Below are 23,321 nucleotides of genomic sequence, written 5' to 3'. Positions count from 1 at the left end.
ATCTGCTATTAGCCAAACATTGTGGTAGGCACTACAGATTTTAAAAAAAGAAGAAGAAGAAGGTGATTTCCCTACAGAGCTCACAGTCCCATCAGAACATAGAGGTCTTGCCTTTTATTTGTCAGGAAACATAAGGGAAATATTTATATTCGTTTTAACATGTATTCTACCAACTTCCAAAAGGGTTTCAAGTGGCTTTCAAGTTTTAAATACATCAGGTACTATATTAAATATAGATAGAGAAACCAGAAACCATATGGGAAAATGGGAGAGACTGTTACATCAGTAGCCTGATCCAAGAGTTGTACCTTACCTCTAATCCTGAGATTCCTGGTTGCCAAGGCAAGAAGGGGTAGCACGAGGTTATAGAAGCTGCATTTTCTGATAAAAGGAAAGAATAGAACTTCATGCAAAGAGATCGTATTTTTTTCTGATTTTATGTATTGGAAGGAATTTTTTGTGAACATCCTTCTGTTAAAAAAAATTTCTAGGGGGCGCCTGGGTGGCTCAGTGGGTTAAAGCCTCTGCCTTCGGCCCAGGGCATGATCTCAGGGTCCTGGTATCGAGCCCGGGATCCAGCTCTCTGCTCAGCAGGGAGCCTGCTTCCCCCTCTCTCTCTGCCTGCCTCTCTGCCCACTTGTGATCTCTGTCTGTCAAATAAATAAATAAAATCTTTAAAAAAAAAATTTCTATTCGAAGTAGTTTCATAAATTATAGAAAAGTTCTCCAAGTGGCTATTTCATTGAACTTCAAGGAAAGCCAAGCAAAGAACATAAAATACGTTATTAAATGTTTTCCTTTGGGTGCTAAGCTAGCATGCTTACTGATATGTTGCTTTCCTGTGGTCTGGCTTTAATGAGACCAGAACTTAAAGGCAAAGCATACTAGAATTCCACCTTTAATAATTAGAATTTCTTGCCTTACATTGGGCCCTCCACATTTTCTTATTCGAATTGCAGCCATCACCTCTTCACTGTCTCGCTGCTCCTAGGATCCATCTCCTCCTTTTTGCTTTGCTTTTCCAAAGCCATCATCTGCACGCCCACAAGAGGGGACTTCCTGAAATCAGGTCTGATGTCACTCCCTGTTGACACTTTCTCAGGGAGTCTCCATGGCCAACAGGATCAAATCCGGATTCGTATCATCTTCTATCACCTCCACCCCCTTCTTTCACTCTGACACAGCTGGCAGTTCTCTGCACGTGTCGCACCTTCCTCATGATGTTGCTTCTGCCTGATACGCACCTCCCTCCTGGGAGCCATGCTCAGAGTACCCGATAACCTGGGTGACACGAGCGATGAGAATGGGTGCTGCTCTGCCACTGGGCTCAGGCTGAGTCCTGGAATGTCCCAGATACACACGACGTGAATCCTTTAGTTTGTGAATCATGAGGGCGTCCTGGGACACAGCTGGTGTGGCAAGGGTGGGGAAACTTGAGATGGTGACGCTTTGCCAATTGATAAAGATGTATCTTGAAATAAAAATGGCTGCCTGAGTGGTGCATCAACCCAAAGCCAGCCTCTCCGTGCCCTCTTCTTCCTTATGCCTGTCTCCTCGACACTCACTCAGAGACAGCTCAGGAACTCTGTCGGTCAGGAAGCTTTTCCCAACCTCCCAGGCATATCATTGTTTTCTTCTTTCATCAAGAAATCTACTGTGTCCTGTATGTACTTTCATCATAATACCTACATTTCTCTTTTGCACAATTTTATGTGCCTCTGCATCTCTATCTGCTGGACTGTGAACTCCATGGAGACAGGGACCATGTCAGATGCATCTCGATATCCCAGCATTTAGCACAGCACCTAACACATAGGGACACAGCACGTGTTTGATAAATGAAAACATATTAAAAAGTCTGTACCCAGACACACAAGGAAGAGATTTCCCAGTGGGCACTCCCACTAGGTATGAAATCTATTCATTCTGGTAGCATGTTAGTGACATAATCAATTAAGACAATTAGAACATATTAGCAACATGGCATTTTACTGTCTTTTCACTCCTGAAGCCTCAACTTGGGAGAAAAACTCAGTCCTTCAACTAGAGGAAATGTTGGAATTTCCCAACCATACCTCTCCAAAAAAAAAAAAAAAAAAAACCCAGAACTTCATTTTGGTGACCTTGGTGTAGACATCAAAAGAGGAAGGGCATAAAAAGGATTGGGCCATTCTTCTCAGAGGGAAATATACTCCTTCCCCCTATTTTTATCTCTGGATCATTGTATTTGTCTCTAGAATCTCCATCAGAATCTGGACTAGGGCAGCTACATAGCAAATATTTTTTGAATGAATAGATCCAAGTGGAGGTGAGAAAACTTAGGGAAAAAAAGGAGAGAGAGAGAGAAGCAATCCAAGCTCTTCTGGAGGGCTGTGAACCCCGATCTCTAGCCTTCCTGGAGTGCCAGAGGGATTGAGTGATGTGTTGGGACATTGCTACTGGCTAGGTCCCCACCGCTGCCTGAGGAGACGCGAAATGCAGTCTTCCTGCAGACATTTCCAGGTGGAGAAGGGAGCAGGAGCCAGCCTCCAGTTCCTCAAAGGAGAAAGGAACAGGATGTGGCAGCAGCAACTCGAGGGACAATAAAAATCAAAATCCCAGACACTTGGAACAACACAGACCCAAGACTTTGTTCCACATCCAGTGACTCACTCAACTGAACAAGAGCCTAAAAAGAGTCCTAGAGCTACACCCGAGTTGCCCAATTGCTTCCTCCTTTGGCTTTCTTTCCACCAGAGATGCGCTATCCAAGAGAGGTGGTTTGGATGGCTTTTCAAACATGTCCCCATTTGTTATTTCAGCTCCACAAAGCGCCTCAAGTCTGTGGAGGATGAAATGGACAGTCCTGGTGAAGAGCCATTTTACACAGGCCAAGGGCGCTCCCCGGGCAGCGGCAGTCAGTCCAGCGGATGGCACGAAGTGGAGCCAGGTGAGCGGGGCGGGCATGTGGGCGTGTGGCCAGCACGCCCACGTCTAAAACACGCGTGGGGGCTGTGCGCGCTTCGACGGAAGGAAGCCTGCTCACGGCAGCCGAGCCTTCCACACGAACACTTGTTCATCTCTGACAGCTGCTTCCACCAAAGGGGGGCCGGGAGCACATACAGCTGAACTGAGAGGCTGTCGGAATGGGCCGTGGAGCTTGACTCTTACATATCCTCACCTACCCTACAGTCCCAGATGCATGTGCCTTTGCTTTTGCATTTCCCCTAAGTGCCTTTGGGGATTGGCTTTTGGGATTATCTTTTCATAATCTTGGAGAAAAATCTGTCAACTCTTTCAGCCGGATGGCTAATCTCAGAAAGGAGAGGAGGGTCCCCGTGCTACAGTGTAGGCTTGGACTTTTAGAAAACGAGAAGGTGCTTAAATGTGTTTTCGGGTTACTGGGTATCACCGTGAGCGCTTTTCCGTTGAAACGGAACAACTATCTTTCTGTCCGTCTCTAGTGAACTAAGCAAATGTTGACGGCTAGCCTGACCTCCCGGGATGGTCTAGTCTTGGCTCTGAGTCTCGAGAGGAATGTGAGCAATTCAGGTAGCAGAAGCTTTTTGAAACCTTTCTCCGTGTCTAACCTCCGCATAGACAAGGGAGCATCTTCTCGGGCGCCTTCTTCAATCTTCGAAGTTACATGGGTAGAGAGGATGGGGTGTGGGCTTTGGAATAGAGAGTCAGAGTATAATCCTGGCTCTTGCTGCTGCTGGCTGCTGCTGGCTCTGGGGTCATAGGAAATGAACCAACTTCTCTGAGCCTAAGTGTCTCTGTATTAGTATCTGCCGATACTAATAACTGCTTCAATGCTCTTGAGAATGAAGTAAGGTAACATACACAACCCATCTAAGAGTTATACCTACCTAGCTCCGAGGAAGTTGGAAACAAAATGCTTTCTGATCCTTCTCCCCCAACCTAGGCCTCAGAGGGATTCCTTGCAAGAACAGACAAGCACCAAAGAGATTTCGGAACTAACACTTTTGTCTTCAGATCTTAATACCTCTCTCTCCTCCCTGACATATCAAAACATAATCCTCACAGGGAATGACACGAGAGAGATTTTTGGGGCGATGGAACTGTTGTGTATCCTGATTGTGGCGGTGGGTACAAGAATCTATACATGTGTTAACATTCAGAGAAGTGGATACCTTCCATCCCCCAGCAGTTTTATTGCATGATAATTAAAAACAAAAGAAGCTCAGGCCCCACAGGCCGAGTCCTTTATCTTGCTCCTTCTACTAAAATGCCCAAGTTTCATTTTGTCTTGCTTCTACTTAATACTCTCACTCACTCATTCAGCCATCTTTACTGGGAACTTTCTGCCTGGTCCTGGGAACCGAAGGGTGAATGGGAAGGCTCTGGCTTTGGCTTTCAAGGAATTCACAGTTGGGGGTGGCACACAGATGTATCAGGAGATCATTACATGATGATAGTTGCATAGGTACAGAGATGAGGACCTTGTCCTCCATCTTCTCATCATTTCTAATGATTACCAACACAGCAGTGAAGGTGTGGTGGATCTTCTAGAAAGGTCATACACATCCGCTTCGCAACACTCTTAGCTCACACCGGTGTACCGAGAGTGCCTAAGAAATAAAGCCAGGCCTAAATGCAGATGAAAATGCTGACTCCCCATTGCCGCCAACGGCATCATCAGCAAGATCTCAGGATAGTGCCAATGAAAAGTTTATGTGCTATTAAAAAATTAAACTTCTTTGAACCCTTTTTAAAAGGCTAATTAGAGTTCTAGCCAGTTTACCTGCTTCAGTGAAACTCGGAATCGAGATATATAGGTTTGGTACATGGTGCTTGAGTGTTGTGTTAATGAGGTTTTATACACAGTGAAGCTGCTTTATTATGTAGATGTACACAGTTAAGGACTCCAGGTCCTTAAGTAGGTATTTTGGCGGGGGTGGGGGGCATACTGGGGGCAGAGGGAGGCAGGTTGAATATGGGGTACTTTGACCTAGTGACTCTTTTTTTCAGAGTAATTCTATTCCAGTTTGCACCTTACGAGTGAAACAATCATAAATTTTAACATCTGAATGCCTAGATCCTTTGCAGTCATTAAATAATGAAAGTTTAATGGCCGAATTCTTTTTGCGTAATGATACTATATATGCGGCATAATAGAGAAATCCCCCACAATTATACTATATTCTTGGATTGACTGTCCATCCGCTGTCTCTATTGCATCACAGAAAAATGCAGTTTCATGGTGTACGTGTTTGGGGTTGGGGAGGACAGTGGATACATTTACACTTGGCCATATTCAGCATAGAAAGTCATAATTGAAACAGGGCCTGAGGGGACATTAAAACTCAACCGAAGGATGTTGTACATGTGCCTGGTGACTTTGGTGTCATTAACTCACACCAGCCATTTTAAATGGATAATTTATGCTGCCAGATGGTCCTTTTTGGGGATTTTCCATCTAGCCCAATCCCCTTTTTGGCACAGAGAACACCCTTATGTTGTTCCCACACTGATCCGGGCCTGCATAGCTTTTCCCTGGGGGTACAGTTCATTGAGTAGGAGGCTTTTAGTGGTTCCCTCATGTAAATTACCTTCAGAACATGTTGGGAGTTACTTATACTGAATGCACCAGCAGCCTCTTGGTTGCCTAAGGAGGGGATAATTCTCTCAAACAAATGCGAAAGGATACTTTGTCCGTGCCTCCGATGTGACACAGGCAGCAGGGCCTGTCCTGACTCCTCACTCAGAGAGCTTTGCATCTGTTTACCTGCCTCAAATGCTTTTTCGGGACTCCTGGCCAAAAGAGGGCCGAAGGTGGCCAGAGGAGACAAATTTCCTTGAGCAACAGGAAGGCTTCGGAAAGTAAAACAAACCAGACATGCAGTAAATTACATGGGCTCTTTCAAATGTCTTTTGTAGTATCCTGTTCCCCATTAGTTTATCTCAGCAGTCTCAGTGCAGAGCTCTTATTATCTGGGAAGAAGGGCATAGGAGATGAAAGATGATGTTAGTTTAAGAACATCAGACAACCTCAAGCTGACTTTTGCTTCTCTTACAATGCTGCATTTGTTCCCTCCACTTAGTTTCATTTCCCAGTTATCTCAAAACTGGGTTAGAGTCGAAGCTTTGAAGCTAATCACGCACTGATGAAATGAGTCCTGTGAAATTCTGTCAAGCAAAAACTCACATACCATCAACTCTTGTTTATCTGTACAAATGAATAATTACAGAGAAACTCATAATGCAAGTAAATAGGAAGCCAACAGGCGCCTACATGGTCTCAGACGCTATGCACAGTGCTTCCATACACGTGGTAAAAACTGCGGTTACGATTGTTGGAATACCTTCTGTATACCAGGATTTTGTGTTTTGTTTTGTTTTTTTAAATTACCCTGAATTGTGCAAGACAGAATGGAATGATCTTGCCTCAGCAGAGATGAAAACAGAATTGTGAAAGGTTAAGTGACTCGTCTCGGGCCACACAGATAGTAAACCTGTGGATCCAGGGTCCCAACTTGAACCTGAGTCTGAGTTCAGAGGTTAAGTTTTGTCTTCTATGCTCAGTAACCTCTTTATCATAATGCTTATGTTTATAATTGAAGATCTCATGTCCTGGGCTTGTATTGAAATTAAAAACATAATAATAAAAATAAAAAAAAAACTCAACAGAAAGACCTGAAAAATCCCCAACTTTTCTTTCTCCCAAAGCCTTGTCGTATAACTGAAAGCCAGAGAAGGAGTGTGGATTATTAAACACACATAGGACACAATATATGAGCAAATAGTGTAAACTTTTAACTGAGTAAAATATTAATTTTTTTCCCCATAAAATCAAATCATCGTCAGCATTCCAATCTTTGTTCAAATAAGATGTTAATCAGAGAGGCTCCCAGTGATCTAAAGACTTGGTGTCTTTCTTCCATCATTCAATAATTCGTAACCTTGCTTTTCTTTCTTCATACCCCTGTCTACTGCTGTCGTCTGTGTTCTCTCTAGAGAATGCACACTCTGTGGGCAGTGAGACTTAGTCTGTCTTTTTCACTGCTTATCCCCAGCATCCATATCAGCATCTGGTTCATAAAATGTACTCAAGAAATATCGATTGATTGAGTGGAGCCTACAAAGCAGGGAATTCGGGGTGTTTTCAATAAACCTAAACAAAATTTGCCAGCAGTAATCCTCCCAGAATTGATGTTTGCTATATTTTCAATCCATAGACTCTTACTTAGTCAAATCTAATTATTAACAAGTAGTAAGCCAACAACAGCTCAGGCTCGACCACGGGCCCCATTGACAAGTAATGGTGTACCAAACTTTATTACAAGTATTGTTTGCCTAAAAGGGTATGCCATTAAGTGAATCAATCTTTTTTTTTTTGTTTTCAAGATAATACTGTTTTTTTTAATTTTTTAAATTAATTACTTTATTTTTAAAGATGTTATTTATTTCCCCCTACTTTAAATAGGAATGCCTTTAATGTTTTTCTAGACAGATAAAACCCTAACCTATTTTTATAATTTTTTTATTCTTTTTTTATAAACATATATTATTAGCCCCAGGGGTACAGGTCTGTGAATCGCCAGGTTTACACACTTCACAGCACCCACCATAGCACATACCCTCCCCAGTGTCCATAACCCCACCACCCCCTCCCTCCCCCCCTCCACCCAGCCACCCTCAGTTTGTTTTGTGACATTAAGAGTCTCTTATGGTTTGTCTCCCTCCCGATCCCATCTTGTTTATTCTTTTCCTACCCCCCAAACCCCCCAAGTTGTATCTCCACTTCATCTTATCAGGGAGATCATATTGTCTTTCTGTGATTGACTTGTTTCGCTAAGCATACTACCCTCTAGTTCTATCCACGTCATCACAAATGGCAAGATTTCATTTCTTTTGATGGCTGCATAGTATTCCATTGTAGATATATTCCACATCTTCTTTATCCATTCATCTGTTGATGGACATCTAGGTTCTTTCCATAGAGTGGCTATTGTGGACATTGCTGCTATAAACATTCGGGTGCACGTGCCCCTTCAGATCACTACATTTGTATCTTTAGAAACCCTAACCTATTTTAAAACAGATCAGAGCAGGTGGCACACTCACTCATTGACTTGTGCAGTGTTGAGTTTCACTGCATGAAAGAATGCATGTTCTCCATCTCTCTATCTCATCTTCCTCCACTCTAAGTGCATGAAGGATGACTGATCAGTATACCTCAAGTCAGACCAACTCACTGAATCTTTATTAAGTGCTGACTGAATGCAGTATGAGGTATGTACAAAGATGACTCTATCAGGTCCCTATCTTCCAAGGGCAAATCACATTTCCTCAGTTGTCAGCCACTATCTGTAAGATGGGAACTGTTGTTTCTGGTCCATCTCTGTCACAGAGCTGTCACAATTAAATGAGGTAATGAATCTGAACTTCCATTCCAAGTGCCAAAGTCCTTTTCTAAAGTGAATGTTCTCTAATCGTGTGAGGTAGCATTAAGATTATATTCAGCTAATGGTGGTTGAAAGGAGACAGGTTTAAATCCCTTAGGAGTAAAAGAGGAGAGTTGTTCAGTCTAACTGGATAATTCAGGACACTTTCCTCCAAAGGCAGCCATGGAATGAGGTGTCAGTTGGAACCCAGAGGAGAAACAGTCACCGACTTGAAAGTGAGACTTGATATTTCTTAGTCTTTTAATTATTAGTGTATATAAATTCAAGTGTTCTTCCTGTATCTTTCTTCCTGAGTTGCAAGGCAGCTTTGTGGTTGCCCTGTGAACCTTCTCATGCTTTGTTTCCCAAAAGCGACTCTGTTAAGGGTCCATCCCGCTTCACACATTACCGAGTGGCACCACTTACTACATTTGAGACCACAGCTGCACCAAGCAAGTACATTTCTGTGAAGTTCCACAAGAGATTCAGATCCTTTTTTTTTTTTTTAATTGTAAAAAAGCATGAAATTGGGGCACCTGGGTGGCTCAGTTGTTAAGCGTCTGCCTTTGGCTCAGATCATGATCCCAAGGTCCTGGGATCGAGCCCCGCATCCAGCTCCCTGCACAATGGGGAACCTGCGTCTCCCTCTCCCACTCTCCCTGCTTGTGTTCCCTCTCTCACTGTCTCTGTCTGTCAAATAAATGAATAAAATTTAAAAAAAAAAGAAGAAGAAGAAGAAAAGAAAAAGCATGAAATTATAGGACTTTTGGTGAAATTCAGTACTCTCCTTGAAAACAGGAGGCAAAGACTCCTGAAATTTTCTTCTGAAGAAAAAAATATTCAGAAATAGCATGTCTTCCTTCACACCATGATTGTCAGACCTTCTGAACAGACACTATTACATCAGCCAAGACGTCAGGAGTTCTAAACAGTTCAGTTTTTAAAGTCAGATTTGATAAATAGTAAGTTTAGTTATAGTTCTCTCTTTTAAAAACTTTCAGTGATAAACTTCTTTCGGAAATAAACTTCTTCCCAAAGACTAAGTGGTCTTCATTTTTGAAGGTCAAGATTAAGCAGTGCAGTAACATGCCATCTGTTCTTCTCATGATTATTGAGTAAAGAAAGACAGTTTTAAAAGGCATTTGTAAAAGAGTATCTTTGTAAACATCTGGTCAACCACTGGCCTGGGACCTTTAGATGCAGAGTTCAATGTCACCACTCCTGGGAGCACAGTTGGATTTTGCAGGCTTCTGTTCATTCATTGTCATTTTAAATACCACATATTAGGTTCACTTGGATTCCCAACTCTGCTGGTCCTAATTTGACCTGCCAACCGTCATTCATCAATTGTAAGAGTGGGGGAAGTTTACCAACTTAAACTTGTAGCTGCGACTCAAAGGAGGAGGCCCATTATCAATGCCAATAAAAAGGCAGCAGACTGGTAACAATAGTACATTGATCACAGACACTCTGCTGCACTAGCATATATTAGGGACAATGATTAAATCTCCCACAGTCTGCCGCTGTAATAGGAATAGTCGCTGTTACAGAACACTGCCGTAGGATCAATGTCTTGGCTTTTCTTCTGCATTTATGGAACAGTGGGAAAGCATCATTCTGCAACCATATTCTCTTCCATTATCCCTTTAGTATTGGCACCAGCTCATTAGAGACTGGTGTACCAGGGAACACTGGGACAGTGGCAGGCGGCGGGGGGAGGGGGTGCTGTGCTTTAGGGACCCTCCTGCATCAGAGACATTTCATCCCAACAAGGGTTTATGGCAGGAAAGCCGTGTCACACAGCGAGCCCTCTAACGACCCTTCCCAAATGTCCTTACTTTCTTTATCAAAGCTGTTTTCATCAGGCCAAATAAAGAGCCTAAAATAACTTGTAATTGGGAGTCCAAAAGGTTCCCTATAAAAAGAAAAGAAATACTCTTCTCACCTATATATAAATATATTCTATATGAGAAAGCATCGTCCAGAAAATGACTGTTATATTCCTGCAGCCTAGTCTAGTACCTGGCACAGGCTCTCCATGCAATCAATATTTGTTGAATAAATAAATAAATAATAAGCTGGAGACCACACATGTCTGCGCTCGCCCCGTGAGGGGGGCGAAGTGTTCAGGAAGCGGAGTGCTGCGTACATTTGCTGTGTGAATGAGTGCAGCCCTCTTGCATCAGAACCCAGATGCACAGTCTCGTGAATACAGAAGCGCCCCGGAAAACAGATGCTGCATTTCAGCTGGGCTCGTCTGAGTGCAGAAATTATCCAAATCTCCAAATTGTTAATTTCATGTTTGAAATTGAGGCTGTGTAAATATTCCAGAAAGGAGGAAGAAAGAGATGGAGCTTATACCTTGGATGGAGACGGGGAATCTGCCCTCCCCTGTCCACATCTCCATCTTCAGCCCAGCCCCAGCGGCCTCCGTTAGCGAAGCGCTGGCTCATCGCGTGGCCTCGTGTAGCATGTCGTGGGGAGGAACCGTACGGCAGGGTTTATAACGGCCACACCAATCTTCTGGGCTCGCTTGAGGAGAGAGAAAATAGGAGTGAAATAGAACATATCATAAAGAGGGAAAAGTACAAATTAAGAATCACAGCTCTACAATTCTTATATTCTGCCGTGAACCCCAGCCTGCCTGGGACTTGAGCGGACTACTCTGAATTTTCATTTCCTCATACGTAAATGCTGGGGACAGTAAAACAGCCTAGGCTGTGTACGGTAGAGCTCTGACATGATCAAATAGAGGTATATAAAAATTTCTTAAGTACCAGCTGTGTGCAAGGTACTGTGCATAGCACCAGACATAGAGTATTTTTAAAGTAGGTAAAGCAGGGGCCCCTGGGTGGCTCAGTGGGTTAAAGCCTCTGCCTTCTGCTCAGGTCATGAACTCAGGGTCCTGGGATTAAGCCCTGCATCAGGCTCCCTGTTCAGCAGGGAGCCTGCTTCCCCCTCTCTTTCTGCCTGTCTCTCTGCCTACTTGTGATCTCTGCCTGTCAAATAAATAAATAAAATCTTTAAAAACAAATAGGTGAAGTATATTTCGTGAATCATAAAGCATTATACAAGTGCATTATATCTTTATGTTTTGGTAAATATTTGAAAACTCTGAAGTGCTATATGAGTTTAAGATATAAGCATATGTCATTTTATGGTGCTTTGATTTCTCGCCCTTCCCAGATACTGTGTTTTTAATGAAGGTTTGTTGCAACCCTGCATCAAGCAAGTGTCTTGGCATCATTTTTCCAACAGCATTTGCTCACTTCCTGTCTTGTGTCATATTTTGGTAATTCTTGCAACACTGTAAGCTTTTTCATCATTATTATATTTGATGTGGTGTTCTGTGATCAGTGGTTTTAAGTTGCAAGAAGTTCATATGATGGTTAGCGTAGTAAAAGGTATTTTTAAATTAAGGTACATACCTTTTTTTTTTAAGTCATAATGTCATTGTACACTGCGTAGACTATTGCGTAACTTTGATGTGTACTGGGACACCAAAAAATTCACTTGTCTTGCCTTTTTTGGAATATTCACTTAGTTGTGTTGGTCTGGAACCAAACCTGCGTTATCTCCGAGGTACGCCTGTACATGAAGTTAAATGGAAAACATAGTTATGAATCTGTGTCTATTACATGCAAAGCACTGTGCAAAGTGAAAGAGGGAAAAATAAATAAACCAAGACAGACTCTGCCCTCAAAGAGTTTACAGGCAGCAAAGGAAGGAGGGCTAACTGCTTAAACAAGCAACTAGTGGCCACAAAAAAGACATGAGTACACTAGGATTCGTCCAGGTCAGGAGTTTATTCATTGGCTTGGACCACGGCCCTCCACCGTATCTGCTTGAAAAAGCTGGTGCCTCAAACATGCCATTATTAAAGGAACATTAGTAAAGGCTAGTCCCTATTTCCTTCCCTTCATAATACCAGCCTTCTCTTTCTTTATCTCTAAAAAGCCTGTAGAAAACCAGTCAGTATGCTAGAAAACTCTCAGGAAGTGTGCAAAGCAATGCCGTCTGACTCCAGCCAAAGATCTTTCTGCACCCATGGATTCAAATCCCCTTTCCCGAAACAGAGTGTTCTGATCTGTGGGTAATGAAATTGGGCAGAATCTAAGCAAAAATGTTTACTTAGAGGAAATACAATTACTCTGAATTGACATTAAATTCACCAAAGGGAAAAATAACCAGAAGTTATAGTTGGAAGAGAAGAAACAGAAGAGACAGGTAGATGAGCAGGCAGATCAGACTTACCTAAGAGTTGGCTATGCTGGTTTTCCTGTATCTAATAAATTTTAGTTATCTAGCATTATTAGATATTTGTAGAACTCAAACAGAAGGCAATTTTAACCTCATATAAAGAGAAAAAATTCTTTAGCGTTCTTACTTCCTCTTTCCTGTAAACAAAATGTAGATATTTCATAGACTCAAATAATACCACAATTTGACTAACAATGAAAGACAAATTAACCTATATTTTGTTGTTGGAATGCTGCTGAAATTTTAAACATGCAAGTGTTTAAAACTGATAGCTAATATTTATTGAGCACTTACTATGGGCCAGACATAGTTCTAAGAGAGAGTTGGGGGGAGAGATTTAATTTGTAAAAAATGATACAGGTCAACAATAAATCTATTTTCAGACTTGCTTCCCTCTCTCATAGGTTTTTATATTTTTCCCACATACGGATTGTTCTATTTAAATGTGAAACAACAAAATACAACACTATCGGCTGTATAAGAATAAAGTTTAGAATAAAGTGTTCTCTTTTTTTTGGCCATCAATGTCTTCAATAAAGTAGCTTTTTAATACTCCAGAATAGGGGCTTTATATGAGGAATGGGGGAAGAGGAAGACAGAAACCTCCCTGCCCATGCAGAACTCAAGGGTCAGTAGCTTTTCTGCCTGTGCCATGTGGCCATTTCTGTTGCGATTGTGAACATCCCAATTGCTTTCCTGCTCAGCAGAGGATTACAATAATGCCTATTTATCCAACTGTATCCATCCAAGGATTTCAAATACATCATAAACTCATCATTAATCAAAGACATGGCACCCATTTCGAGATGATGGGTGCATTACATCCTACAAGATTACGAGAAATGCTCACATTGACATAGTAAATCAGGGGCCGTTTCCTGATAGATTCCTGAACAGCACAAGTCCTAAAATGGAGAGGGTTCTCTCCAGCACTGAATCACAAAGTGTGTCTCTTAAATAGGAGAAGACGTCAGGAATAAAAAATTTTGTCACTTTATGTCACAGCATCACTTAACCTTGATGAAAAATTAAACCGCAATGGAAAAACTGAATCTGTCGAAATACAATGAACGGGCTTGCCTCCTCAGAGTCAAGTATTACTGACCTCCCTCTCTTGACAGTTTAAAACCCCTCTGAAATTGCCAGATTACTCTGGTTCAACCTGGTTCGTGGTTCTGTGGTCTGTTTGGAGTGAGGAACTGTGTTGTGATCAGTGCCTTCAGCCCGCTGTGGAGAACAGGCTTTCCAGACAGCTGTGAATGCTTGTTGTTCTTCCAGAGGCTGCTCCAGCCCTCCCAGGTTTTCACGTGGTCCACACTTCTCACTGCCCTTCATTCTGAAGCAATGTGCCAATCTTTTGTGATCATATGTATTGAGAGGTAAAGTTTTTGTGTGCGTTGTTGGAAATGCACTCAAGCCGTTAGAAATTCAAGGAACGACAGCCCAGTAGACATTTCTAATTGGAAATGTCCTCTGAAATAGCAGATTACTCTGCCTTGTTAGGTTATCCCAACCCAGAAGTCACTCCACTGTGATTAGCTTCCAAGATGAATGAATTCTAAGATATCAAGATTACTTACGACTCAACGCCATTCCGAATTGCCATCTGCCTTTCAGCCATTTCATGAACCCAGCAGAAGAGAGGCTTTATCAAAATGGCCGTGCAACATCTCTTCTGTTTTAACACTCTGTAGGGACTGATACAAGCAGCTCTTCATGTTCTTATGTCAAAATACATATGTAAGGATTAAAAGTAGTATGGGTTGCATAAGAGTGCTTTTCGGGGCCAGTAATTCTTTGATATTTATCACTTCATAGTGGTGACACCTGCTTCTAATTTAAGAGTTCTCTTTTTCAGTGGGTGATTTTTTTTTTCTTTTCAGAAAAGAAATCTTATCCTCAAAAGACTTAACTGGTAATTTTTCTCCTTTTGATGTGCTTGATATTTTTATGAGTTTGTCCATCAACATCGAAGCCTTAACATGCCTTTAGCTTTAAAAAAAAATCTTTATAACACATAATCGTTATATCAGGTTACCTAAATTTATGTCCTCACCACACATTTGGAGACTTTTTGAGAGATATAATTTGTTATAAATGTCATTATTTGCCACTTGGACTACTTGGTAGTTGTCTGAAGTTGACTAAAACCATAGAAATAAACTCTGCCTTGTGGGAGGAGTTTAGCTGCTTACATTCAGTATACGTCTTTGGTTGTTCTTTACATTCAGGGACCCAGTTGGTGACAACTGTCATTTGAGATTGGTGAGTGGAAGGAAAAAAAAAAAGGAGAGGACCCTCGTTGTGTCTATTTAGACACATATGGAAATAGTCATTCGGTTTGAGGGTAGCCAGCCCACTTGTAGAGCCCAACATCGTTTGCTTTTCAGTTTTTATCTTGTGTAAAGACCTTTTCCTAATAGATGCTGGATAAAGTTAATTATACGAGTAGAAAAAGCTGCAAAAGATGGTATATTGCTAGCAACCCATCCTGATTGGCCTGTGGGGAGTTGTCGGTATAAAATTGGATCCTTGTGTTGGGTTCCAAAAAAAAGGTGTGAATATGAAGGAGAAGTGCTAAATCATGACTCCAGAGAAAATGTCGGCCACGAGCAGTTTTTAGTCTAAGTGAAAACCAAACTTTAAGATTTGGACAAATAAGACAAGGAGAAAAAAGCGTGAATCATTAACTCCAATATAAATGCTTTTATATTGGATTGGTAATCAAGTGTCACCAAACCTAAGGGAAGACACTCAACCAAGACTGTGACTGAATGGAACCAACTCGTTGACGTAATTGATATGAAGAAGTTCTGCCAAGTATTTACCCTCGTGTCAGATAAGTAATTTTTAATAAAATATTTCCAGGATATGAAGACAGTTAAGAAAACAGCACGGGTTTTAATCACGGCACTCACAAGCAAACGGGCCTATCATTACGTTGTCACAAAGAATGACAGTGAGCAGAAACATGGCGCTAATCCCTCTCAGATAACTATTCAATGTAATTAGACAGACACTGTCTCTCGTGCTGAGTGTAGCGTTAATCAGGCGAAGTGCAACTTTACGCAGAAATTTCTTCTTTTCTGGTATGTCATTGTTAAAAAAAGAGACTGTTTTGTCAGATACTGCTTCAGAACGTGATCTGTGTAGCTGTGCACAGCTACTTCCCTTTTAAATTTTTATTTTGTGTTTTAGCGGCGTTGTAGAACAGTGTGGTCCTTTTGCATCCACGGGGCTGCCTTGGAAGTGCGTGGTTCATTTTGTTCTGCATAATGAACATAACTTGAAGTGTTCTCAAGCTTTGAAAGGAGGACCTGTTGGCTCATCTATCGAAAATGAAGGCGGAACTCTTGTAGAGAGAGGTTTCCCTTATAAAGAGAGGGCCAGGAGTTTTCTGCATTCAATAAGAGCTCAAGAGAGATTCTCTTTCTGTGAAAAATTCCATGTTAAAGTGATGAAACGTGTTGCCCCATTCCAGCCTTAAAAAAAAAAAAAAATTTTTTTTTTTTCCTTTTGCTGTGTAGCGTCCGGCTTGAACTATGAACTACTGCACAGTTATAAAGTCGTATCAGTTCAACTCCTTGCACAGCTCTATCTTCCCACTTGCTCAGCGACTCAAAGGCCTTTGATGGCAAAGAATAGGGTTATTGAAGGATGGTGGGCAGATTTCAGGAAGTAACAGGTGGAGGTCAAAGTAGTTTATTTGTGGGGATGAACACAGTACAGAGATGAAAAATCAAATGCTTTGCCATAATAAGGTTTAGCAAGAAAATGCTGACTATGCTAAGCTCGGATTCTAGCTGACAGAACCTTTTCTAGTGTTCATTACTTGATTTCACAGTTCAAGCAATTTGAAGAGGCCTAAAATTATATTTCTTTTTTTCCCCTATGAAATGTTCCAATCGGTTTCAGATTTTACCTTAAGTAAAGTGATGGGCCTTCTGCTTGTATCCAAGGAACACCGGGATGAATAGACCCCCAGTGCAGGCATATCCCAACCATGGAACATCACAGACGACGTCTCTAAAATTAAATTTTTCCAATAAGACCTGTAAACGCCAAGCTTTCGATCATGTTCTGACAGAAGCGAGTATATTTTAATAAACACTTAACTTCGCATCACTGAAACTCGTATTCTAGATAGAGAAATGTATCTAGGAAGATGTTTACCAGGTTTGAGCACTGGATTATCCCTAGCCTGTTAGAGATGGGGAGGAGAACGTTATTGTCCCCTCCCCTCCCCCCAGCTATATATAATTTTTATTTGTATAGTGTGTATGCTTTGCTTCGTAACTTACAAAAGAGCTACACGTGCTGAAAAAATAAAGTGTGGTTTACCTGCTGTATAATAGTAGGACCAAAAGCATGAAAAATTACTTGGTGGCATATAGACGAGAGCTGTCTTATAGAACTTTCTGCAGTGAGGCAAATGTTCTATATCTGCACTGTCCAGCATTGTAACAACTAGCCAAATATGGCTATTGAGCACTTGAAATATGACTTTGCTGGAGCAACTGAATTTTTAAATTCATTTAATTTTAATTAATTTAAATGTAAGTAGCCACATGTGGCTAGTAGCTACCATATTGGATAGGGCAGATAGGAACCAAACATATGTATGATTGAGTTTTTTACTTTTCAGCTGGGTATCTAGGCAGGATGAATAAAACATTATGCTGTACTATACTGAATTTATTTTTCATGCAGAGGAAATTATTTGGTTTTCTCAGTAATTTTTTGTTTATTCTCAGTCCTCTGTGAATGTTGTGTGATTGCTATGTTGAGCCAAAATCAATCCTTCCCTGAACACATGGGATGGGTAGGGGAAGGATTGGGATGGGTAGGAATCTCCAACTTATAAGTAGGAGGGGGATGAAATACAGCATTTTAAACTTCAGTTCTGACACTGGGGTGTCTGTATTTGCCCTAAAAGTAGAGGAAATCCCCTTAAAACTCAGGAAACTTTATTGTTGGCCCAGGAACCAGATCTTTATATGACATTTTCCTTGTGTCTATTCTTTATTCTCCCGGGTTGTAAATTTTCACTCACAAACGAACATTTGGAATACATTAGAGAAGTCATCATTTCTTTTCTCCTGAATAATCCATATAATTTTCACTCCATTCTCCCATTTTTAAAAATTAAAGAAATCACTTGTACGCAAGCCTTTTAAATTACCTGAACGTCTTTATGATGTGCTAATTCTTTGGGGGGTCCTTTCAGCTCGTCTTAAATGGTTGCCTATAGAGTAAGAAGGATAAACCTCAGAAGCTATATTAACTTCCATTTTATTCTCTCCATCATAAAAATGATTTTAAAACATTTCTATTCACCGAAAAAGGTTAAAAGTCAAAATAGTCTGAATGTTTTACCTTTTTTTTTTTATTGTTGAGTGCATTAATCATCATAAATCACACTGGAATGAACCATAATGGATTTTATCATTAGGATACAAATCTTAAGATGAGTGCAGATTCTTGAACTACCTCCTTGTAGCACACAGTGTGTGTTTCTACCCAGAGGAACAGAATGGCCCTTTAACTGTGGGATTAATCTATGCAATCACAGCATTTATTGAGTATCACGGTTGGTGATTCTGTCATCACAAGGTGCAGAGGAGATGGTCCTAGAAAGGTCTTGTTTTGCCTGTTCAGCAGCTGCCACGAAGTGCTGGGTTCTCTCCATTGGGAAGAGTTGAGTCTGAGCATAAATTTGTTGGTGGGGGGCACCAGTGGGTTAAGCTTCTGCCTTCGGCTCAGGTCATGATCTCAGGGTCCTGGGATCGAGCCCCGCATCGGGCTCTCTGCTTGGCAGGGAGCCTGCTTCCTCCTCCTCCTCTCTCTCTCTCTGCCTGCCTCTCTGCCTATTTGTGATCTCTGTCTGTCAAATGAATAAATAAAATCTTTAAAAAAAAAAAAGTTCCATTTTCTCTATATCCTCAAAACAATTTTTTTTTGTTGGTAGTAGATGGGTTGCAAAGTATGGTATGGAGACTTACCCAACTTTCATCTTGAGCTTGAGAAACGGTGTGGAAATGGATGCTGACTTCATTCGCCTGAGAGACGTGGCTGGGGCACCCACTGCCCGCACCTAGATCTCGGGGTGCAGGGGAATCGGAATGTCCGGATGGAAAGAGAAGAGCCACAGTGGCAGTCAGCATGCCACTTGGGCTGCAGAAAACTATGGCGGTATCATGAATGCGCTTGATTTTAAACCAGCTCATGGTCCGTCTGTGTTAGCAGGATAGATAAGTAATCAGAACTTTTTTCAGGAAGAGGCATCTCGGTAGAGTGGTACCCTGGAAGTGGGAAGAGCTCTGGCCTGCTGGGTTCCAGCCCCGTCCCTCCAAGCGGTGCTTGGGTGGCCTCTCGCCTTCTTGGGGACTTTCCTCCCTCTGTGATCCCCTCTCTTTGCTTCCTGCCCACCTCACGGGCAAGCGTGCTTTAGTGCCTCCCATCCTCCAGAAACTGTGCCTTGCTTTCCCCCCCCAACCCCGCCCAGCACCCAAAGCTTACCACCCTATCTTCTGCTTCTCTCTGCAGACTCATTCCACGAGAGGTTGACTATGCCCGTTTTCCCTTCTTCCTTCCTGATTCTGTAAACCGTTCTCACCTATCTTCCGTGTGCCTTACCCTCCTGGAGCTCATTTATTCTCATTATACATGACCCCTCAATAGCATTCGACTCACACCATCACAGCCTCCTCCTTGAAATACTTAGAGAGTCAGTAAAATGATGCTTTCCTATGAGTTTGGTGGCTCAGCTAAGTTGCTTGTTTTGACATGGACTTCAGCAGCTCAGAGGCCTCTCTTGATGTCAAGACTTACTGAATTCTAGATAATTGTGTGTGTTAGACTTTACCTCTGGGTGAGGTATGACTGTGTTATGACATAGACAAGGCTTGGGAGATATCAGGGGGTCTTAAACAAAAAAGACTTTTGATCCTGGTTATGTTTGCCCGAGGCTTTATAGAGGAAGTAACTTGTTGAACAGGCAAGAGGCCTCTTGTGAATATTAAATGTATATATTTGCTGTTGAACAGTTTAATATCTTTGGGTCATTATGTTCTTCTAAGTCGAGGCGATAGTTATTTCTTGAAGGTTCTGTCTTAAAACTACTGATAATAAATGCAGTATGTTTAATAAAATCCTAACTAATCTCCAAGTGCCAAGAAAAACCTTTGGTATATAAGACAAGAGGCTTCATAGTATACTGTAGAGTTGTTTTTATTTTTTGCATGTTCTTTTGCAGCTGATTTAACCTTTCTTTGGATTTTTTTCTTTGGATAACCAAATTAGAAACTTCAACTATAAATATACTTTATTGACTTAAGTAGGACACAGTTTATATACTATACAAGGGAAACTATATGAGGCAGTGTGATGTGTTACAGAACCTACAAGCTTTAGGACCAGAGACCAGGGTCTGAAATACTGCTTCATAGCTGTGTGGACTTAAGCAAGTTGCTTGACATCTCTGGTGTCACGTTTCTGCAATATTTAGTTATAAGTTGTATTAAGTTATATGTATGTAAGTTAAATATAAGTTATATTTAGTTATAAGGATATTAATACCTACCTATTGGAGAATGAAAATATAAGCACTTGAGATATTTGTAAGTACTTGGCACATAGTAGGTATTCCATAATTTATACATTTTATTCTTCTCAGTCTGTGTTTTGGGAATGATCAATATATAAAGGTTTGATGACCATCTCTTTAGCGGCCTCTGAGCTCTCTTGAGGCCACTGGATGGATGAAGCCTTCCAGCAGCCTTCAGGTTTGGTATAATAGTTGTTCTGCTAAAGCAGTAGTAACAGTAGGTCACTGGGAATTAGATGAGGGCAATGGTCTGGAGAATACGTAAAGTCAAACGGGCAGCATTTTGTAGTCCTCTCTAACCTGCTTATATATTGGATTTTAAAACAAAAGTGCAGAGTTTGCTTGTTTCCACAATTTTCTCAAACAGATTGCAACTCTAAATGCGTATTACTGAAAACTTCCTGTTCTTGACTTTGCTACTTTGAAGAAAGAAATATATACCAGTTAAATCTTTTCCAACAATTTGGATAACAACCACCCAAACTCTTATAACAGATAAGAGAAGGTCCAGCTGCGAGCAGGACAGTGAATTTTTGAGGAAGCACTCACACTGACTGGTTACAGTTTTGCCTTTTTAAAAATCCAGCATGTTATGCCATTGTTTCTGGGATAGTTATAATTTATTGTGATCTCTCTCTTCCCCCCACCTTCTCATTAATATTGTACCTCCTTTGACTCCTGAAAGTCCTCTTTAAGAAGCTTCCTTAAGCAAAGAATAGCATTGTTCTTTCTTCTCATTCCTGTAGAACTTGCTTTATAACTGTCATTATAAAGTTCTTTGTCAAAGTAGTTGGTAAATCTCAAAATTTAGGAGACAGATGGAGTTGAAATTAATTATGCATTTCCCCCTGTTCTTTTTTACTTTCTGTAACATCAGGTTGTAGAAAAACTTACCAAACACACCTTGATTTGTTATAGGAGACCCCAAGAATTATTTTTGAGGTTTTTCATGTCATTTGATCTGATTTTGTTATTGGTATTTCTTAAAAGAATCAGGGGGGAAATAGAAATTTTCCAAATGTATTTGGAAATAAAATTTATGCCATTAGAAATAACCACTTATTCACCTCTTTTCCAAAAAGATGTCTTACTGTTTTCTCTGGGTAAGTGTAGGCTAGAGGCAAACTTCACTACCTAGCATGTATTTGCTAAAAATGATAGAAGCTTATGGGATTCTAGAGAATAATTAGTTCCCACTAAACATCTTTATAGCATGGACAGTAGTCTCATATTTGAGGAACACCTTAGTTTGTTATTGCTGTATAACGAATTACCACAAACATAGCCTAAAACAAAACATATTTATTGCCTTATTACCTTATCACCAGTTTCCATGGGTCAAGAGTCTGCGCACAGCCTAGATAGTCCCTCATCTCAGGGTCTCAAAAGGCTATAATCAGCGTTTTGTCCAGGCTGCATTCTGTTCTGGAGCTCTGAGTCCTCTTGCAAACTCTCATGATTATTGGGAGAATTGAGTTCCTTATAGCTTTAAGTCTAAGGTTCTGGCTTTCTTAAAGCTAGCTGTCAGCCAGGGGCCCTGCTTAGCTCCTACAGGTCCCTGCATTTCCTTGCCATATGGCCCTCTCATAGACCCCTTTACATCATGGCAGCTTACTTCTTCAAAGGCAGCAGGAGAATCTCTCTGACTTCTAGTCTCTCTTTTCAAAGGTTCGCCTGATTTGGTCAGGCCCACCCAGATTAATAACTTTTTAATTAATTCAGAGTCACCTGATTAGGGACCTTAATTACATCTGCAAAAGTCATTTCATCTTTGCAATACAACAACCTAATCACAAGAAGAACATCCATCATATTCACAGATACTGCCCACGTTCAACTGGAGGAGATTTATAAAGTAGGTACCCCAGGGACCAGGAGCCTTGGGGCCATCTTAGAATTCTGACTACCACAAATATTAATGATGACTATAATGGAATATTTGTGAGTACTGTTTCTGGCCTGTGCTTTCAAGGTTTCCTATTGAGCCTCTCACTTGTAACTGCCTTCAGAGATCAGAGTCATTGAATGACTAGAATTTCATGTTTGCCTGTGTCCCCTGGACACTATTTCAAACAACTCAGGTATCTTAGGAAAATGGCAAAGAGGAGAGAAATTCAGAAAGTCTGATAGAAAACCAATGACAAGCCAAAATGCTTTTTGAACTCCGTCTTCTAGGGGCACCTGGGTTGGCTCAGTGGGTTAAACATTGGACTCTTTATTTCAGCTCAGGTCAAGGTCTCAGGGTTGTGAGGTCAAGTCCTGCATTTGAGGAACTGCTTAATATTCTCTCCTTCCCTCTCCCCTCCCCCAACTCATACATGCTCATTCTCTCTGAAAAAAAAGTTGAAAAAGAAAAAAAATAAAAGAAATCCATCTTCTATTTTCTTTAACACCATTGGGTTTTTTGTTTTTTTTTAGAGCAATCAATAGGAGAAAATGTCCCACTGAAACACAGCATCCTGCTGAATTTCTGCTTCTTGTTCTATAAAATTCTTTATTTTTACATAGTGAAAAGAACTTTGGAGTAATAATTTGTTCTGGAAAAAAGGGCAGCATTACTTTATAATCTTTTTTTAAAAATCTGATGCTTCTGAAAAATACACTGAAATCAAAGTTTTGCTTTATTAAAAAAAAGCCAATCAGTCATTAATCTGTACAATTACGGCATAACAGTTGTACACAGATAATTGGTAAGAGAAATTGTAACAAGAAGCTTACTTTCAATCTAACGGGCAGAATCCAAATTTGATTTCAAAAATAAAAGTCAAGATTAATGTTCTCTCACTTTTAACATAAAGTAGTTTACTACCATTTTGAAATTTTATCCTGTCAATTTAGTATACGAAGCAAATTAACCAAAACATGCCTTATGCATATGGAGAAAATATTAAAGTATATAATAAAGAAATGTGCTCAATACAAGTCTTTAAAAATTGAAAACACAAAGTAATTTTGAGATTCATGACAGCCTTAGGTTCATCTTACTTGACTGTGATAAATTTAGAAGATTATACATAGTTCGGCTTGTTGTTCTTGAATGCAGACAGTATTTCTTTTCTCTTTAACCC

General features: G+C 40.8%; 1 protein-coding gene across 3 annotated transcripts in view; it reads left to right on the top strand.

The window, feature by feature from the left end:
* The window catches only part of NFIA (nuclear factor I A), a 361,469-nt gene that overhangs the window by 260,687 nt on the left and 77,461 nt on the right, over positions 1-23,321 (top strand). For all 3 annotated transcript variants that reach the window (XM_046007063.1, XM_046007071.1, XM_046007054.1), the window contains exon 6: positions 2,802-2,929. In XM_046007063.1, coding sequence (XP_045863019.1) covers positions 2,802-2,929 — 128 coding nt within the window. The remainder of the gene's footprint in view (positions 1-2,801; positions 2,930-23,321) is intronic.

Source organism: Meles meles, chromosome 1, assembly GCF_922984935.1.
Source record: "Meles meles chromosome 1, mMelMel3.1 paternal haplotype, whole genome shotgun sequence".
Classification (NCBI taxonomy): Eukaryota; Metazoa; Chordata; class Mammalia; order Carnivora; family Mustelidae; genus Meles; species Meles meles.
This window is presented reverse-complemented; position numbering and strand designations above follow the sequence as displayed.